The sequence below is a fragment of the Brachycentrus maculatus genome, unplaced genomic scaffold (assembly GCF_059751285.1).
Source record: "Brachycentrus maculatus isolate JH-2025_06_01 unplaced genomic scaffold, ASM5975128v1 h1tg000326l, whole genome shotgun sequence".
Classification (NCBI taxonomy): Eukaryota; Metazoa; Arthropoda; class Insecta; order Trichoptera; family Brachycentridae; genus Brachycentrus; species Brachycentrus maculatus.
In genome coordinates this window covers 3,341,084-3,363,567 of record NW_028281075.1, presented here as the reverse complement: position 1 = coordinate 3,363,567, position 22,484 = coordinate 3,341,084, and the positions used below count along the sequence as shown (strand labels likewise).

Sequence of the window (22,484 nt, the reverse complement as noted above, 5' to 3'; positions counted from 1 at the left end):
TAGCAGCAAAACCGTTTTTAATTTAACCTTTTTTTTAAATAGTTTAATTCTTCTCTACCTCTAGAAATGAAGAATTAAACTATCTTGTCCAATTAAACTATCTTGTCCAATGCATAAACAAAAATGTTTACCTTTGTATTTTTACTATAATAAGCGGTAAACATAAAATAACCATAATTTGATAAAAAATAGAAACACATAAATTTTTGCAGAAGAAAAACAATTTAAAACATACTAAAATAAAAACGTAATTCCCAAAAGGTGACACGACACTATTAGCATTATTTATCAAGCCTAAACATAAAATGTATCGTTTGGCATTAACATACTAAGGATGGGAAAGGTATTTCTACCCGTTCAGTCGATTGATGCTTAAGGATGGGAAGGGTATTTTTATCTTCTGCACCAATTTCAAAGTCAGAAAATAATGAATTATTTGATGTTTTAATATGAATATGCCAATCTCTTTGTTAAGGTCTAAACTATATATACACAATTATGAAATCCCGCCGCCAGCGGTCTGCAGGCGTAAAAAAAACACCTGACCCAAATCAGCTATCCAAACTTAAAATACAGTAAGGGACATTTTTTTTGAAGTACGTTCTTTTTTGCATTTTTGGACTAAGTAGAATCTACTTAGTCTAGAAATGAAAAAAAAACGCACTACTAAAAAAATGTCCCTTACTGTGTTTTGAGTTTGGACAGCCGAAATGTGTTAATATTGTAGATGATTCACAAAAACTTGTGAGTTATTTGACTTAGTTAAAATTATAACATTATGCATTAGGAACAGTAACTGTATTCAAATTTGGTTATGAAAAATAGATAACAAGAATAGGGATGTAACAAGTGTTTTTAAAAAATGGACCATTATGGAAAAAATCGCTTCTAACTATGCAAAAGTTTTTTTTAGGGTGTTCCCAATGGCTAAAAATTTATACCTCAAAATCACATTACTGTTGCTTTTTGTGACAAATGAATCTGATTCAGCAATACGTAATCGCAATTTTTTCAAATTAATTAATATCAGTATCAATTGAGTAAAGTAAGTCAATTAAAGATTTTCAGATATAGATTCGATTATCAAAAAGATCTCTGACATACAAAAATAGATCCATGGTATTACATACTACACTTATCTGAAGCTATTTGAAGTTGGAGTATTTTTAATTGGTTAGTACTTAGGACTTCAAAATTTTAATAAATTTGATACTTCATTTGGCTAAAATTGTAACAATTTTTTTATGTATTGAATTCCAAAAGCCTCTAATATCATAGATTTATATTTTTTTTAATGCAAGCATCATATTGAAGGATTCATTTCCACAAAATATTTACGAATAATATATAGAAGTGTATTGTCCTATGAGATTTAAAGGGTTCTGTTATGTCGAGGTAGCTTTTCCGTAAATTGGCACAGGAAATTCACATAATAAAATGAATGTACATAATTTAAAAAAATAAAAATAAAAACAACATTCTAGTAGTTTCATATATTTATTCCAACTAATAAATGAATACAGAGCAATAACAAATTAAAGGCTTTACAGATATGTTTTATTTGTGTCTTTTAATATAATTTACAACTATAAAATACTTTGATCTTTAAATTCAGTCTTATAAGTAGTTATAAATGATGTTATGCAGATTTTAATTAATATAAAGGAGGTTACTTACTACACCAAGAACCATTTTTTTAAGTGCAGAAGCGGAATAAACACGAAAGCAGATACATATATAAAAAAAAAATGTTTTTTTAGATACATATTTCTCTTCAAATGCACTCCTATCGAATGTTGACTAAAACTACCTTAACTGATTTCAATTTTCAACACTCAACTAAGAACCGGAACACCAAGTCATGGAACTTGCGATAAAAGTTATGTGACTAAACACAAACGTTTTAATAAAACCATGAGATGTTAATTATATAATATGCGTTATTCAAATAGACTAAAAATTAATATTAAAATACCTTACTATGTTTCATACTTTATATGATACAAGGCACACTTAGCACAATTTATTTTTTACAAAAGCTGCAAAAAAGTGTAAAAATTCATATTTTTAAAAATAATTTACATATAATATAACTCTTAACTAAAAATATTCACTGATATAAAGATGTATTAACTAATGTTAAATACATTAGACACCTATAGTTGGTGAATATCCAATTTCATATTGAAATACTTAAAATTATTACTTATCACATACATTTTGCTCACATTTCCAATATCAAATACATATAAGGAAAACTCAATAAAGGAGCGTGTGCTAAAGAAAAATGATACTTTGCAATATATCCTCTAAATGCCTTAAATTTTCTGTGTTTTTCATATTTGCATTAGCTAATGGAAGAGATACGACTGTATAGTCTACTGTTATGGAGTGAATATTATCCGATATTAAATAATTTATGATTTTGAAAAACCAAAAGCGTTTATCAAAACACAAATATCGAATATATTATGCAAGATAAATGGATAATTCCCACAAATTGACATAATGTTCGAATATAAATGTTGAAAAAAACAATATACATAGTTGTTATTTTATTATTAAAAAATACAGTTCCACCAAGAAATGTCAATACAAAACTTAAATCTAATAATGCTAGTAAATAGAGCCCTCCTACATAATTGATAGACAGATTTCATTAATTACTCATATATAATTGTAATACCTAGAAGCTCTTGATAATATTATCACAGTATAACGGAATTTTAATGTAAGCTTAATATTAAGTAAATATGGAATATAGTCAATACTGACTGACTTACTTCAGGAACCATATGAACCCAGCATCATATACAGGCCTCCCTCAAACTTCTATCCTGGGCATTCCAGTCAGCAGTTCTGTGGATGCCCATCACTATACCATCCTAATTGTAGATGGCGATGCAGAACTCTCCAATTGTAGACAGAGCTTATACTTGCCAAAGTAATTATGTAGATATGTACATATCTGCATTCAGTAACATCCGCACTGTCATTGATATTGATAAACCCAGTAGAATATGTATAACTTTAGGTTAACTAGTACAAAAGACTCCAATAACTCGACAATATAAAACTATAATAAATTCATTAATGTGTACCATAAAAGGTATCAAAAATTATTTTAAATAATGATGAAAGTAATGGAGTTATTTGAATCCGTTATTAACTCAATACAACATTGAAAAGAAAATTAGTATGTCCTTAATAATCAAATAAGCCAAATATATACGTATAAAAAAAACAAAAACCAAGTGTCGTCTCTTTAACGCCTGCATCCTAACAGTGTTGCTGTACGGATGTGAGTCGTGGCACCTCACCAAAACTCAAAGCAAGAAACTAGCAAGTTTTGAAAATAGATGCCTGAGGCGAATACTGGGTATAAAGTGGTATGACTTCGTCAGGAATGACGAAGTGAGGAGAAGAACTCAACAGCCCCTCATACTGGAAGTCCTGAAGAGAAGAAGGTGGACATGGTTGGGACATGTCCTTAGAATGCCACCTGAGGGCATCAATCCCTCGTGTCTCTTCTTCCAACCCCGAGGATTCCGGCGCCCCGGAAGGCCGCTGACGACCATTCACCGACTATACTCAGCGGAACTTCGAGACGCCGGACTGACCTGGGAGGAAGCCAAGGAGATGGCGCGTGACAGAGTGACTTGGAGACGACTCGTGTTGGCCATATGCTCCACCTAGGGAGCGAACATGGATAGAAGAAGAAGAAGATACGTATATACGATGTTTGAAAATGATGCGGAATACATTGAAACACGTATCACAATTGATTTTAAGAAATAATGGTATTTACAAAGAAAACTTAAATTAAAAATGGATAGATTAACCACAAAGTGACTGCCGAATCAACTTATTCGGTTATTAAGTTGTTAATTGGGTTATTAAGATCACTCGAAATATGTTTATTTGAACTTTATAATCACTCGATCAACGGAATCACCCATTTCAAGAGGTTTTTTTTATAATCATTAATCAGAGATTTTACTATCGGAGATCAAATAAAAGAAAAACTTTTCTTTAAAATAATTAACACACTTTGTACGGGGAGAGTATTACTACCCTCTTGCCTGACTAGTGTTTATCAGTGGGGCAGGTATTACTTCCGTATACTACCTTTTACGCCGAATGCATTTTAAAGACAGGTAAGGTATTTCTACAGTAAGGTACGGAAAGGTAAGTATTTTATGTCGCGGGTTCGATTCCCGCCAAGTGCAAAATAAATTCAAGAAAGATTTATTTTCAGTTGGTCTGGGTGTTTGTGATGTATTTTTCACATTTACCTTAACTATCCTTACTATCCTACCTGAAGACAAGCTTCTAATAGAGGCTTTGTGGGTTATTCCTTTATTTAAAAAAAAAAAAATACTGAAATGATTTTCGTTTTCCGTAGGCGATAATAATTCTGTTTTTATCTCAATAAAAACAATACTGTGGAGCAATATAATATGGTAAGTGTGAATTTGAATATTTATTCAAAAAAATATCGATACTTTGGAATATACAGTGGAACCTCTCATAATGAGCGTAATTCGCTACAGAATTTTACTCCTTAAGCGAAACCTTTTTTGTTTCAACTGACGCGGAATTCCCGGCCCACAAGTGAATATCTCGAAAAGAGAACTTGCCTTTTCTGTATAGCTCATAATGTGAAATCGTTTAGGGAGCAACTTTATCAGTTTTTTTTGCTTGCTATGCAAATTTTTTTAAAATTATTTTTTGACATCTCATCAAAGATGAAGAAGAATATGGAAGTCTGGGCATTTACGGGGCTGACGACCGTCATAGGCTGGTTTAAGTGATCACTTTACACACGTCAATAATGGGTAGAATTGGTGAATGTTACATGTGTGTAAAGTGATCACTTAAACCAGCCTATGACGGTCGTCAGCCCCGTAAATGCCCAGACTTCCATATTCTTCTTCATCTTTGATGAGATGTCAAAAAATAATATGAAAATGACTCCTGTAATTGGAGATAATCCAGATTTTGTGAACAAGTGTTTGGACACACTCAAAATGTTGCAAATTACTCATAACGAAAGGTGCTCATTTTGAATGGTTCCACTGTACATATAGCGATTTTTGTAAAATTAAGGTTGGGTTTATTTTCCTCTGGTTTTTGTCTGACGCAGCCACCAGTGAGTTTGCCGCGAAGCCCGCACAAACTGTGCTAATAAGGATACTGAGTGGGTAGGTTAAGCCTGTCGGTACAGCGTCCCGAGTCCAGACTAGATGGCTGGAACTGAGAGTCCTTGAGCCTTGCCAAAGAGTCCACGAGGGTTTTCAACCGAAGCTCCCGCCCTTCGTAACGCTTCTCTAGTTCGGCGACCTGCAACGTACAAAGGACATAAAACAAAAGATGTGCAACTTATATTTAATAACTTGTTTAGTCTTATAAATGTATTAGATTTTCAAAACAATCTTTTGAGCACAAATGTCAAAAATTTGTACACAAATACAAGATTCAACATTTCGAGTGTGTCCAAACACTTGTCATATAATTTTGACGACTCTCAAAATTTGAGTAGTATGGTTGTCAATCCCTGTAAATACCCGGACTTCTATATTTTTATTCGTTTATGTTAAGATATGACATTAGACAGGCGCTGTGGAGTAGTTGAGTAGATGCTCGACTGAGAAATTGGCGTCGCGGGTTCGATTCCCGCCTATGGCAAAATGAATTCAAGAAAGATTTATTTTCAATTGGTCTGGGTGTTTGAGATGTATTTTTCAAATTTACCTTCCCTATCCTTACAATCCTTAATACAATTATCATAATACAATACAATTATCCTTATCCCAGACAAGCCTCTTAAAGTAGGGACTTTGCGGGTTATTCCCTTATAAATAAAATTAAAAATTAAAATAATATTGAAAAATATCAAAAATACAATATTTAACCCCCGAGGGACTGTTATCAAGATATCTACAAATCCTATGCATACTTTTGTATGCCACGAAATCCAATTTTACATCAGAAAGACTTAAATATATTTTGTTCGATGCATTTGTACTAAATACCCTGAGTTTTTATTATTAATTTTGTTTTCTAATACCTTAAATTTCAACATGTTATAATCCTTTTCTGATGCTTTACTGTTACATTTTGTCGATCTATCAGTCTGGCATTCCGATGGGAAGTTCAACTTGGAGTTCAACAGTTCAGCCTTGTGTTTGTAGTGATCTCTCTCCATGACGATAACCGATAACTGCTCGTCCATCAGCTTAATTTGATTATGAAGTAATTCTACCGTTGTGTTTAAAGTAGAAATGTCATCTTTTAGTGGCAAAACTTTTACATTTAGGTTCATCAATTCCTTCTCGTGAGCTGTTTGCAAGGCAAAAAGCTGGAAAAAAATATATGTTTAAAAACAAATAAAACCGGTTTAAACTTCTCATCTTCAGCACCGCGTGAGCAGAGCTAGCATCTAAATTGACCCTTTTGTATCCCTTCCAGGTAAACGGTTACTCATTCAAATGGGCAAAAAATCATTTGTCCTCTGCTCCACATACTGTAATAAATACGAGTGAAAAAAAGTGACCTTGCATTTTACATTAATAATACTGATAATAAAATAATGTCAAATGACGTTCGACATAGGACCTACGAGGAAAAAATTTATGTCGAATGAGATTCGACATTGGACCAGTAAGGGTAAACATTTGAATTTAAATAAAAAGTGTATCATTTAATTTTGAGGACCAATTCTAAGCTCTATATAAAAAAATCTTCCAACTACTATCTACACTCAATGGTGTAAATGGAATGAAATTGGATTGACACTGTAGCGGTGTTAGCTTGATTGCCAATTATGTGACAAGAAGGTGATTAGTCCTGCGCTATAGATTCTTGACTATGGGAGTGGAATATATGTATATGATGCAAAGTGAAGGACATTACTGCTACATAGGAATGGAAATGAAAAGGGGAATGGTAGGGACTGTTGGAAAGAAAAGGGAGAACACCAGCAATAACTGGGCACTGGGGGTTGGATACCTATACTCGTACTAGCATGTGTGAGAACACATATGGATGTGTGTTTATGCTAATTATAGCATTAGATAATAGATAATCATTAGATAGAAATTTTAAAAATAATGTAATTATTAGATAGCTAAAGCAACAAAACTCACATCTTCGATTCTCTTTTTCTTCAAACATTCATAATCAGTTTGCAATGTAATTAGATCTTTCTTGACTGAATCGCCAGCTTCATCTTGTTCTACTTTCCTCACTTCATTCCCCTTGTTGCACTTCAGACGAGGATTTAATGCTTCTGTAGATGACCTTGTGGATCTTGCAGTGTTAGCTTTTCCAGTTGTTTTTTTACCCATCACTTTTTCTGAACTTCCCTTAGAACCTGTGGATGCAAAACATACTATTTTAAAATATTGGGGTGACAATTGATTGAAAAGAAATCAGATTAAAAAATCACAGAACTAAAAAAAGACTGGTACTATTCCAGGCCTCAAAGATGTATTCTATCAGCATGATGTAATTTTAAAAATAATTTATGGTACAAAGAAGCGAAATTATACAAACCCTCTTTATCCTTTTGCAATTTTGCCACAAGTTTCTTAGCATCCTCCAACTCTCTGTTAAGCCTTGTAATAGTCTTCTCTTTCTGTGCTATTTCTGTATTTAACCCTCGAACTGTTGCAACTAAATGGCTATGGCTGTCTTCCCTAGACAAAGAGCTGCCAGCCCTATCGTTGGTAGGTAGTGTCTTAGAAGTTTTGGCTGATGAAGGTTTAACAATTTGGGTTTGGATAGCTACCGGAGCGGTGGCCTTTTCCGTCTGGACAGTCACGCTCCTTGTGATTTTAGGTTTACTAAGCTCCTTGAGCTCAGAATTAATATGCTGCAGACTCACAACTTGATTCTCTAAGTCCCCGATGTGAGTTTCATAGTTAATTCTCATGGCATTCACTTTTTCCTGCACTGTGGTTAAGGCGGATTGATATTTGTTTTCTTGCTCTTTTAATTCTTGTTCGAGGAAAGAAATTCTATTTTCGAGCAACGTTTTTGTATTATGTCCTAATGTAGGATGTTTTGAAGCCACTGAAAAAAAGAGTTTTTTCTCACTTGTAAGATATATGTTATTATACCCTAGTGGAAATAATTCTAGACGATGAATAAAAAGGTTCTAGGAAGAATCGGGAAAACTCGCCAATTAGTGACATCAAACTTAGGAAATTTGAGTGCCCAAGACATATGATGAGACATGAGCGGTACCAAGTTCTTCGGGAAATAATGATAGAGAAAGTGGAAGTCAGAGTAGGCCTAGGCAGAAAGAGGAAGTCCTGGCTGCATAACACACAGTATAACAGCCAACATTCATCAATTGGAGAGGCACCAGAAAAAGAAGAGCAGTATTGTTTCCAGGAGAGTGAAATGTCAATCACTTCCAAAGTTATCATTGAAAATAAGTAGATAGGGAGCATTATTGAGAAAACTTGTTGAGATACTTTAGAAACCAATTAAATGTCTAGTACAGATAGACGCCGTTTAGTGTTGGGGATACATTACAATAAGTTCCAGCGCTTAAAAAAACCAGCATTAAAAGAGATCACCTTAAAACATACTGTAATGATATCAAAGGCGCCGTGAGATTATACATGAGTATCAAAGCAACAAAATTGTGCATAATTTTGAAATTACTAATACTGCATGCGATTACAGGGAATTCTCAAACTACCGAGTAAAACTGAAACAGCACTAATGGAGTACAAAGGGTAAAATACAAGAAGGAATCCCACCATGTACTGTATATTTTTAAATAATAACTGTATAAAATACCATGGGTATGTTTAAAAAATGGATATACCTGATGATGATCACAGTGACATAGTATGGTTGGATTAAGTTAAATCAAAATGTGTTACTTGAATACTAATAAAAAAATCAATGCTATCATAGAATCTGTTTATGTGACTTACCTATTAATGCTGACACTGAATCAGGATGTCTCCTAGCAAGGATTCCTTCCATCTCCTTACACTGCCTTTGTAGATCTTGAATTTTGATTTGATCTTTACTGGATTGGAGCAGAAATTGTTTCTTCTCTTCTTTGAAATGAGCTATGTCCTCCTTAAATTTTGATTCATTTAAGACTACGAGACTCTTATCTAACTTAGATGATTCTAATTCTTTCCAAAGCTTTTCAATGACTGCCTCTTTTTCGTTAAGTTGAGTTTCTAGAAATTTGTTATCCCTCGATAGTTCTTCATTAACACTTCTTGTTAATCGACTGGAGTCGGCCAAATTTTCATGTTGCATTTGTATGCTATGTAGTCTTTCATTTTTTTCTTTCAATTCTTCTCGAAGCGCATTAATTAACTTTGAATGTTTAGATTCATCCGGCAATGTGAAAGATTGTTTCTTCTCTTCAATTTTTCCATTTGTTACTTCACTAAGAGATTGTTTGAGTTCATAAATAGATGGATCCTTGTCAGTCTTAATTGATGATTGGGAAGCCATTGCAGATTTTTTTCGTGTATCTAGATCGGCTTCAACTGAATTATCCTAAAAAATGTAAAATTCATATGTTATTTAATTCTGTCATTGAAACAATATTCTCAGAGGCAACACTGGGCGCTTGCAAACAGCTCTAGTTTTGGTGCTCGTTGTCTCCAACTGTCGATGGACTAAAACTGCGACATGAGCACCTCTAAATTATAAAAATGAGAAATGAGATTAAACTCTTAGTTAAAAAAAACCACATGTAATAATAATAATCAATTAAATAGATCTTTATTTTTGGACATCAACAAATAATCTTTAAAAATATACATATTTTCCAATAACTCCGACATATGGAATTACTTCAACACCCAAGGGCTATATGCTGTAGTCTTCACCTTCAAAATTCGTCGCAAACAAAGTTGCTATAAAAGGTTCACAATTATACAAAAAAAAATCTACACTTTTAAGACAATATTTAAAATAAATTAAATCGTTAATCTTCATGTAATCATAACGAAAAATTCTCGGGAATTCGGTACGAATTTAGATAATAATATTAATATTTAGATTGCCGTAATTAAAAAAAACAGTCGGACGAGGAATCACTGCGGATCCACACCTCCGTCCATGGGTAGTCCATATTATAAAGACGCTTTCGAGTGATATCTACAAATCAGTTGAAAAAGAAAACTTTTGGTAATGCATTCTTTCTTATTATTTTTACACAAATTTATTAATGGCACTTGACCAAAGATGTCCCTGTAAGGCTAGAATTATCCTTTTGGTTAAAATCTCAACTAAAATCAGTTATAATTCAAAACTTTACCCAGGCGTAATGTTTTACTGTTTTTTTTTTCAGTTTTCTTGTCAATTTATCACATTTCTGATCTAGACACTCGATAAAATACGTGCGAAATAATTATGTGTATCATATTTATCGGTAAAACAGTCATAGTTATAATATTACGAGACAGTTTATGTTTAAAACTTGATTAATTAAATTTAAACGCCCATGATATATTATATTTAAAAATAAAATAAAAAACAATATGTACTGTAATACTTAAATAACAATATGTACTGTAATTGTGGAGGTCGTCACCAAAAAGTAACATTTCCAATATTGCACAAAAAAATCCTTTCAATGCAAATCTTTTTTGTTTACTGTATTGTATCGAAATAATAATTAAAATTGCGACAAAACGTGATCAATCCTGTGTTATACCAATATGAAATCATTAAATTGCATCAAAACGTAACCATTTTACAAGCTCGAATTCCTGATAACTTAAAATCATTTTCAATGGAAATGTAACGTTTTAGTGAGGACGACCACAATTGCCATTGATATGGGCTGTTAAATAATCATTAATCATAATCGAATAATAATTGTTGTTTATTTTAAAAATTGTAGATTTGACTTGCACCGATATAGTTGTGAGAGAGGTAATTAATGGCGTTTCATGTATCATGTGTGACCCCAGTTTCCACGATTCCGTATTCAGCTCGCGGGCAGCTAACGGAACACGGCTCCGGCCAATACGAGCAATATGTACCTATAGGCACACTATACAACAGGGATGGCGAACCTTTTTGAGCCTGAGTGCCAAAAAAAATTTTTTCGATATAATAATATGTCGCGTGTCACATGCCATGGAAATAAAAATGCATCAAATGTTTGTGTAATTTCAGATTTTTAATATAAACAAAACATCGAAATGGCAAAATAAAATAAATAAATAAAAAATACTTATTCCCAAAAATTCATTATTATTGAGATTTTTGTTGTTGGATGCTAGATGCCAACATTTTTTATCGGGTTCATAGCTGGTAGCTTTTAATAGAATACAAGCAGTAGTACTTTCGTCTGTAAGTCTAAACATTTTATATTTTTTGTGTTATCACTTTTTCTAAGAGAAATATTTGTGTTTTTATTATTTACGCAAATATTTCAATTTCATACTATTTCTGTGAGCCTTAGCGGCTCATTATTAGAAATAGGTATCTGTGTAATTGTGGTAGAGTTCGGTGTTGGAGGTTCGAGCCGAGAAACTCTGACTTAAGAGTCTGCGACACTAACTACGGGACCACAAACTGACATTTTTTTTTCTCTTCATTCGTGTGCCATGCAAAACCGTCTCGCGTACCACCTATGGCACGCTCGCCATAGGTTCGCCATCCCTGCTATATAACATATTGCTATCAAACAACCAACGTGCGACCAGACCAGATCGTCGGAAATATGAGCATCCAAACAAACCACGGGATAATTAAACAGGGCGCATTATCAACAGTTCGAATCAAAACGGTTGGAATTTTTTTCGACGGAAAATACGTCGACCTCGTTCATAGCATGTGTTTATTATTTGAAATATATCTCTCTGAATTTAATACTCTTTCATTATATGAAAGCAAGATGCTCAGTCCTGCGCTTCAGCTATCAGTCCAGAGTAATAATAAATAAATATTAGAGTGAAAAAACATATATTAACATAATTTCAACCCCCCCCCTGGGAATCGAACCTGGTACCGCCAGTATGGTAGCCAAATGTACACTTATGTATATATATATATATATTTATATATATATATATATATATATATATATATATATATATATATATATATATATATATATATATATACATATATATATATACATATATAAATATATATATATATATATCTATATATATATGTATATATATATATATATATATATATATATATATATATATATATATATATATATATATATATATAAATATATATATATATAAATATATATATATATATATATATATATATATATATATATATATATAACGTGGTAATATTTTTCTTTTGTAAATTGCGTGTAAATAATATGTAAAGTGGGTGTATAATAATAAAATAAACAATGTGTTGCTTTGTAATTAAAGTTTATAATTAAAGTTTATTCTTAATTTATCTTTATAATAAATTTTATATCTATCTATCTATCTATCTATCTGATTCTGACAGTTAATAATATTATCGGAAGTCTTTTGTTTAATTCTGAGCGACGCATGCGACATCTGGTAGAACTGTTTTATGTAGGTACTATTTATAAGTACTTAATAAAATGTATAGGTAGGTACCTAGTTATTTTATTACATCTCCCCCCTTGGGGATGAAAATTCATAGTAAAATTTTCACTCGTCCTCCGGATCATCTTCTTGTAGTGAAGGGACTGGTATAAGTTTAGTGATATGATAAAGTTTTTTTTTTTTTTTTCCTCCTATCTTTTTTCCTTCTTTTTTTTTCTTTCTTTTTTTCTTTCTTTTTTTTTTTTTTTTTTTTTTTTTTTTTTTTTTTTTTTTTTTTTTTTTTTTTTTTTTTGCTTCTTGACCCTTTTAAAGTAGACACAGTTTTTCTCAATCCATTTGTTTTTTTCTTTTGAATTCCTTCATTTTTATTCAGATCTCTTAAAGTATCTTCTAATATAACCAAATGTAAAACTTTTAATTGTTCATCTGCATTTTTATTCGATTCTAAAACTGGGTTCCGGCTTAGACAATCTACTTCTAAATTTTTCTTTCCTGGAGTATATTTTATTTCATCTTTCGTAGAAGTTTTTTCTACTTTATTTTTATTTTCATTTTTCAAGCACTGTTTCTGTGTTATTTGTATGTCTTCATTTTTATTCTGATCTTTTAAAATATCTTCTAATTTAACCAAATTTACAACTTTTAATTGTTCATTTGCATTTTCCTTCGATTCTAATACTGGATTCCTGCTCACACAATCTGCTTCGAAATTCTTCTTTTCTGGAGTATATTTTATTTTATATTTTGTAGAAATTTTTTTCACATGATTTTTATTTTTAATTTTATCACTAGTTCTTAAATTTCCATGTCTTCTTTGATTATCTTCTAATCGTTTTCTTTGATCATCTTCTGATTTTTCTCTCTCACTCCGAACATATTGTAGTAATTGTTTTAATACATCTAATGTTTCATAATCCATTTCCAATTAACAAAATTGTCGTTTTATAACGTGGTAATATTTTCCTTTTGAAAATTAAGTGTAAATAATATGTAAAGTGGGTGTATAATAATAAAATAAACAATGTGTTGCTTTGTAATTAATGTTTATTCTTAAAGTTTATTCTTAATTTATCTTTATAATAAATTTTATATCTATCTATCTATCTATCTATCTGATTCTGACAGTTAATAATATTATCGGAAGTCTTTTGTTTAATTCTGAGCGACGCATGCGACATCTGGTAGAACTGTTTTATGTAGGTACTATTTATAAGTACTTAATAAAATGTATAGGTAGGTACCTAGTTATTTTATTACATATATATATATATATATATATATATATATATATGTATATATATATATAAATATATATATATATATAAATATAAATATATATATATATATATATATATATATATATATATATATATATATATATATATATATATATATATATATATATATATATATATATATATATATATATAAATATATATATATATATATATATATATATATATATATATATATATATATATATATATATATATATATATATATATATATATATATATATATATATATATATATATATATATATATATATATATATAAAATATATATATATATATATATATATATATATATATATATATATATATATATATATATATATATATAAATATATATATATATATATATATATATATATATATATATATATATATATATATATATATATATGTATATATATATATATATATATATATATATATATATATATATATATATATATATATATATATAGCTAACTGTTTCACAATGATGGTGTCCAAACTTGAGTCAACGACCCCTTGGAGTTAACGATGGCGGTTTCACGTCCATTTGTTCCTTTTTACGAGGACTAAAAAAAGTGCGCCTATAAATGACCAAATACTTAATCGTCTGATATTGCTGGTGCTTGCGAACGAGTCAGAACCGTCTAAAAATACATTTATTTTGCATTATTACTTCCAAAGCCCTCGAGGAGACATAACCATAAATGCAAAGCCAAGCAACAGGTTGAGATCATATAAATCGTTTTTAAAAACATTAAAAGTGATAATAATTATTCGTTCTTCCCGGGAGAGATGACTTTTCATCCCTCGTCATGGCACATTTATGCAGTAATTCGTTTTCTGTCCAAGCGGCCAGCCCACGGAATGAATTACCACTTCATTTGAACAATGCACCATATCTGATGACTTTCAAGAAACGCCTGAAATATTAGTATCTATCTTTGGAACTCTAACTGTCCGTCATATCATTCTTCCTCGGTTTCTTCTACCATTGAACTGTTTACCTAATCCTGCTTCCTTTGCCTTCCTTGTTTTCATCAAGTGATATTTTTTTCACGTGCAAGAATTACCAACCTCCTAATTTCTAAAGACAGTATAAGGTTCAAACATTCACCATTATCATTAGCCTATTTTTGATTGGATTGAAGATAATGGCTCTTAGCAATAAGCCCACCATTGTACATACATATCGTAGTCATACAGGAGAAAGTGACCTAGTGCATTTTTTACAAAAACGTGATCATTGACTATTTGATATCTTACTAGCTTAATATTGCCCTGAAAAAAAATCCCAAAGGATATGGAATTATAATATATTGATTTGTTAAAAATTACTAACTGCATGTTTATTTTCTTGCCAAGCAAAAGTGACTTAAGTGGCCCACCTGAACATTTTACGTTTTGTTAGTTGGTCACTTTCTCCTGTACGACTACGATATATTCTGCATAAAAAATACAATTACACTTCCACAGACCATTTACGCTTTATGACAAGATCAGCCGCCTAGATGAAAATGTGAAGTTGGCCCAACCACTCACACTCGACAAAAAGTGACGAGTCCGAGAAACAAAACGACTAATTCAGCTAAGATAGGTTGCGTAGGGAAACTTTCAGAATTATACAAAAATGATGTGCCAATTAACATCAAAATCAAAGCTTATGAGCAGTGACCTGTTATGACGTATGGAGTGGAGAAATAAAACCTCACCAAGCAGACCATTCAGCAACTACAAGTTGCGCAGAGAGAGAGGAAAACAAAAATTAAAGCGTGTAATTGATTATTGAGGTTGACGAGGGGGTGGCGAGTGGAGAAGAAAAATTCTGGAGTGATGACCAGTCTCAAAACTTATACTAGGCCAATATTCTCAGAAAGGAGTGCCCGACGAGGGTCCAGAACCCCAACAAATAGCACGCAATGAAGGAGACCTTCACCCAGCAGTGAATGGATGCTGTATAAGAAAATACAATTAAGAGTTGAAACAAATTGGTAAAACAATTGGTAAAAATTACATTGAATTGCTATCTAAATACTGGCACTAATGCTTCCACATGTTTTTTTTACCAAAATAATTCCCGAAGGCGAGATATACATCCATATATACAATATATCCAGCATTCATGAGGTAATTTTTAGCACTTAGATGAACTTTGGATTCCACTCTTTGCCCACATTTCATACGAAGGTGTAACTTCCAGCATATTCTTCTACAATGTGACAATATGTGATGTTTACTGTTTGTGTTCGTATTCAAGGTCGAAGGAGCTGAAAATCGTACAGGTCGAGAATGTATAATTTAAACGGAAAGAAGCCACGTCCAATCAACGAGGCCACGAATCAATGCGGCGGCAAATTCAACTCGTAAACGTAACTTAGAAGGCGCGAGCGAAAGTTACATGATACTGGAGCATGCTAAACGGAAGAGGATAGAACAACGAGAACCGAAATGAATTAGTACAAACATAGCGACACAAACTCACGTACGGATCGTTCAAAGCTAGCGACTCTCCGATATGAATATATGCATAATAAAAACTACCGTCTAGGTACGAATTTGTTTCGATTTTTGATCAGCTCATTTGGTTATAGTTTTACCGACAGTAGTACAATATGTACATATATCATCCGCCTTGCAAATGTGACTGGACATTCAAGAAAAAGGACACGATTTCACTTACTCGAAAGGCGGAATTACATTTCTCACAGCGCGATGCATGAAACCATTAAGACGATAACTTTATTAGTAAAACCATATTTGCCTGCGATTAAAACACATAATTTAATATATCAAATAATTATACGAAAACCATTATTCAAATGGTGTACCAGATCAAATTTCACTTCATCATTTTATTTCAAAACGATGAAGTGAAATTCGTGATAGCTTCATTAAGAAGAGTTACAATAATATCCTTTTTTCATGTAACGCAGTGGAACGGAGTTCCGGCACATTTTTTCATGGATATATATTTTTTTAATTTTCAAAATCAATTAGACGATACAATGTTTGCACTTACATAATTACAATATATATATTAATATAATTTGTCTAGATGATGAAATATGATATTGTATTGAACTATTTTTTTAGTAAAAAGCTTGACATGATGTGAGTTCCGGTACCTTTTTATTTTAAATAACCTTGATAATATATAATACAAAGTACCCAATTATGACCATCAATCAATAATAAGTAATAAAATATACTTTTATTTCGATTTCAATTTAAATACCCTCAAAATTCAATAGGAACATAAATCCAAACGTGTTTTCCAGAACAGTGCATTTTACGCAAAAATAAAAAAAATCAAGACATAATGCAAAAAATGCTATCCCACCCACGAAACTTCCCACATAATACTAATCCTGGGTTTATTAACACAACTCCGTCATTTCGGTCAACAGCGCCTAAAGAAGTTTTAGCTTTTTTTTTCAAGAAAATATTATGGTCCATCGTACACAAATACTAATATAGATAATAACCGCGAAACGTGCAATAGGGGAAGAATACTAAAGCTAAGTAAGTAATACCAAAACAAATAATATTTTAAGAAAAAAATATTCTGTGTCAAAAAGTAAACAAGAGTCCGCCGTGATATATTTTACAATATGTAAAAAAAAACTACACAGTTCAAAAGAAATAAGACATAAAATACGTTTCGAATCATCTGTAAATGCTTTACCCTGTGATAGTCTAAAATGAAATTTATAAAACGTTTTAAAAATTGCACTCATTTTTTAAAAATCTGTAATATTTCGTGTTACTTTACTTTACTTTGTTACTTTCCAGCTTACGAAGTTTCTATGTGGTTCCGTGAATAAAATGATATAACAAAGCAAACATTTTTTTAATACTTGTGTAATTGTATTGATATTGATGAAAGTGACTTCCCTTAACGGATGTTGTGGTTTTTCCTGGCGTTTATTTATGAATTACAACTTGATTGGATTAATAGTTCAATTTTAATATATCAATTAATAGAACTCGAATGAAGATTAGTAAAAATTATTTTTTTAAATCAGTGCAAAAAAATAGAAGATTGATTTATTTCATCGTTTAAAAACATATCGGATCTTCGGAGAAACAACTAATTTATAATAGCGTTAATAATAGTGACTTTATTTAACGAAACCACAAAGGAAAAATTATAATCGATTAAAACAAAATTGGATGATTAAAATCACGATTCTTTATGGTTAACTAACTTAGAGTTACTTCAATCTGAGTTTATTAACGATCCACTCGTAAATTATAAGTTAGGTCCGCGGATAAAATAATTATACCCTTTTAAAGGTGAAGAAACACGATATACCTACACATAATGGTGAATCTTACTTCTTTATTTGCTAATTTAAAATATGAAGTATGACAATTCAATAATATCATGTCATGTCAGAAAGCAGCAGGTACTAAAACAAACAGTGTTAACAAATATATGTTATTTATGAAATTGCTTTGCCTGTTATTTAAAAAAAATATCACGACAATTTCAATTTAGGTACAAAGAAACGTGTTAATTAAAATTTTACGTATTTTTATATGGGATTTAGTTACCTAACTCAGACATTTCCATTTGGCTAAATTACATAATTTGTACAATACCTTATCACAGCGTGTAATTAGTATTTTTTAAATATGCATTTAAAATCTTACACATAAATTGTATAGATTGTGAATAGCAAACAGTATAATATTGATAGTTATTGTTAGTTAGTTGGATTTTTCCACATACGCTAAGTACTTTTTTCAATAAAAATATTTGACGAAATCATCAAAATCGGTAAATTTTAAACGGAAATCTGGCATCAAAAAGTAATGCTTGACAATCTAGTTCAAGATAAACAACACGAAGCGAACAAAAAGCGAGGATATGGATTATAGAAATATACGATTTTTCGGAACTACCAACTGAAAATTTAATAGACAAAATGTTAAAAATTGGGAATATGTACAATCAAATTTGAAATTGATTCCGCGGACATCATGCGCATTGACTTGATAATTTTTAACATCCGGGAGTATCCGGGATTAAAGGTGATTTTTCGAATTTATGTATAAGGTTTTGCTGTTAATTTACCCATAAGAAATGTAAGTTATTATTTTAAGCTCGGGCTCGTCTACGCCAAAATAGACCTACCTAGAGCTGATGGCAGTGCCCTACGTTGTAGGAGGGAGAAGGGCGGTTCTCTGAAGAACTCGCTTCACGTAGGCCCTAAGTGAACCAAACCCTACCCTTTCCAGCACAGCGAACAAAGATATAGACATAGCTAACTGCGGGAAATTAGTGATAAAATTGGCAGAGCAGGAAATCTAGGAAAAACCTTGATACAGTCAAGGCGCGATAAGCACTGAGGATATATCTACCATAGCCTAACACGAGAATATTCATAAATCACCACTTAACTTACGATAAATGATAACATACTTCGGAAAATTAAACTATAAGCAAAAAAATAATAACTTACATTTTTTATGGGTAAAAAAACAAAAAAAAAATATACGCAAATTCGAAAAATCACCTTTAACATGTATCCGTGATACTCCTAGATCTTGCAAAAATTATGAAAATTTTTTGGTTTCTTGATTACCCGAATTCATAATGTGTATTTCCTGTGATAATTTTTCTTTTACTTTAGATTATGTTTACCCCAATTTACCCAAATTAAAAATATTTTCTTTTGTTATCAGCGAAACCCATAATTGGTTTATTTTTTTGTTGTTTTTACACAATTCATGAATATGCTAAACTATCTTGATTTCATTAATCTATATTTTTTTTTAAAAATAAATTCTTTCAAAATTTTGGCAAATGAAGATGTACAATGCGAGGTACAATACGGCTGTCCAAAATTAAAATACAGTAAGGGACATCTTTTTTGTAGTACGTTTTTTTTGCATTTTTGGACTAAGTAGAATCTACTTAGTCCAAAAATGCAAAAAAAACGTACTACAAAAAAATGTCCCTTACTGTGTTTTGAGTTTTGACAGTCGAATAGTCAACGACATATTATATAAAATATTACAACTACCAGCAACTGGTGTAATACGTATTATTGGAAAATCAAATATTTTCTTCTGTCATGAGGTTGCAAATGCATCTCGCAGGATCACCCTACTCAATAATTCCGCTGTGTAAAATAATTCATGCGAAATAAACTATTTTGATTGCCTTTAAGGTTAAATTATATTTTGTAGTCGCATAAATACTCGTAGGTACATACCCATACAAGTTTTATTATTCTCTTAACTGTGCAATTGTTTAGGATTTCCACATCATATTTTTATATATATAACGAGCAATATACACCAAAATATTTTAGTACGCGACAGTTTTTGTATGTTTACGCATATCGCTCACTCCTTTCAAGAACGTCATAAATCAAAAATCGTCAATTTTGAGTTATGCATGTTTTCAGAATGCCTAGAAAATGTACTATACCCCAGAAAAAGAATCATATTTTTAACTTAATATTTACCCGCTACAGGGAAGAAAATGTTGTTTTTTCATTTTGAAGAAAAGGTATTGTTTAATTATTTTTTTAAATAAACTAAATATTTTTCAAATGGAGAAAACACCTTCAGGTTTTACCTAAAAATATCTGTTGCTCAGAAAAAAGTTCAATAAGTGGCTTGATATTTATTTTTAATACATTGTATTATATTTTTAAACTTTAAAAACGTTCTCCTGAAAAATCAAGTTTTTTTGATTTATGACGTTTTTGAAAGGAGTGAGCGATATACTAAATTATGCGAATAGCGAATATGTTTCGATCAATGCGAATAGCGAATCTGAAAGACCACAGAGATGTATTGTAAAAGATACATAATATGCTATATTTGATGACACTGAGTCAAAAAATATTTTATTTTATTTATTCATGTCATCATTAATTTAATTCTTTAGCTCTCCCACGTTCTTGGTTTTATCAATAATACGGTATCGTCCGCACGGGAGATTTTGCCATGCAGGTTTAAACTAGAAATTTAGTTTACACAGAGAATAAATAATAACGGTCCTAACAGAGTACCCTGAGGTATGCCAGATTCAATACTTTCACAGAGCATGCTGTTGAGTTGTTATGATTACATTTATAATTTTTATATTACGTGTGTAAATTCCATATCACAAAAATATTTTTAGTAGCACAGATAAAAAAACGCATAAAAATATGACAAAATAAACAATAATTAATGACCCGAACAAAACCCGCGACAAAGGTGAAACTATAAAAAAATGTTATCGATAAAATAAACATTCCTATTCACGAATCGTTATCAATCGAACGACAAAACAATATAATAATTTCAAAATAAAATATATCCATATTCAACATAATATGTTTTATATAATTATATCTAAATAAATCCTTAGGGACTAAGTCCGGTTTTTCAATGAATCAAACAAATAACATATTTTATTCCGAGTTGATTCAACATATCGCTCACTCCTTTCAAAAACGTCATAAATCAAAAATCGTCAATTTTCAGTTGTGTATGTTTTCGGAATGCCCAGAAAATGTACTATATCCCAGCAGAAGTGGCATATTTTCAACTTAATATTTACCCGCTGCAGGGTAGAAAGTGTTGTTTTTGCATTTTGAAGAAAAGGTATAGTTTAATTATTTTTTTAAATAAACTAAATATTTTTTAAATGGAGAAAAAACTTTCAGGTTTTACCTAAAAAGATCTGTTGTACAGTAAAAAGTTTATTATATTTTTAAACTTTAAAAACGATCTCCTGAAAAATTAAGTTTTTTGATATATGACGTTGTTGAAAGGAGTGAGCGATATGTAATATTTCTGTGTATGAGGTAATTACTTTTTAATCGATTAATAATAAACCTTACAATGAAATACCTTTTTTTTATTAAATGAAGCATCGTATTCACTCAATTATTATTTATATAGACTACAAAATGCATGAAACGGTTGAGTGAGCCTATATTTAGAAAAGAAAATCAATATACACAGATTCCTGGTTCCAAAAGTTTTCACAAGTATTTTATTTTCAGACGTAATAACTTTTTTGATTATTTTAAATACTTTGATTAAAAAATTATTGTTTCTAGTGAGGGAAAGCGACCAAGTGACGGTAATCCACAAAATGGAAAGACCAAATAAAAAAAATTGAGCAGTTCACTTGCAAACCACGTTGTGTTAAAAAATTAAGCTTTTTAGACAATGGCGGCAACCGGTAGAATATTAAATCTTTTACCGATTTAAGCTTTTTGAGAGATTTTAGAAAGAGAACTGTGGATAGGCATAGCGAGTGTAGCAAGAGTATCGATTTTTGTATTCCATTTAATTCCTAACTTAACGAATTTTGGCATATTATGTTAAAATAAATATGGACGTCAATATTTTTACTTTTCTACCGATTGGAATCATTGGCTAAAAAAACATTTTTTTAAACATAACGTGGTTTGCAAGTGGACTACTCAATTCAACTTGTCCTAGGACCGAGATGAAGGGAGGCGAATCGTGCACCATATCCTAGACATCCCACGAAACTCAGCACAAAGCGAGTGAGGAGAAAAAAATCCGAAAGTCTCCCTATTACATCCACACACTGCGCTAAGTCACCTTCATTGCGCGCTGCTCCATTTGTTTCTGGGTCTTCCTCGACCACTGCATCGCAATTTCATCTGCCCATCAC

General features: G+C 31.1%; 1 protein-coding gene across 1 annotated transcript in view; it reads right to left on the bottom strand.

Annotated features, from left to right (window-relative positions):
- Window positions 1-5,093: 5,093 nt before the first annotated feature.
- The window catches only part of LOC148304317 (uncharacterized), a 41,558-nt gene continuing 24,167 nt past the window's right edge, over window positions 5,094-22,484 (bottom strand). Inside the window, exons 2-6 of the mRNA XM_088268535.1 lie at window positions 8,955-9,540; window positions 7,558-8,076; window positions 7,149-7,375; window positions 6,071-6,361; window positions 5,094-5,343 (exon numbers count right to left, since the gene is read on the bottom strand). Coding sequence (XP_088124661.1) covers window positions 5,185-5,343; window positions 6,071-6,361; window positions 7,149-7,375; window positions 7,558-8,076; window positions 8,955-9,540 — 1,782 coding nt within the window. The 3' untranslated portion in view covers window positions 5,094-5,184. The remainder of the gene's footprint in view (window positions 5,344-6,070; window positions 6,362-7,148; window positions 7,376-7,557; window positions 8,077-8,954; window positions 9,541-22,484) is intronic.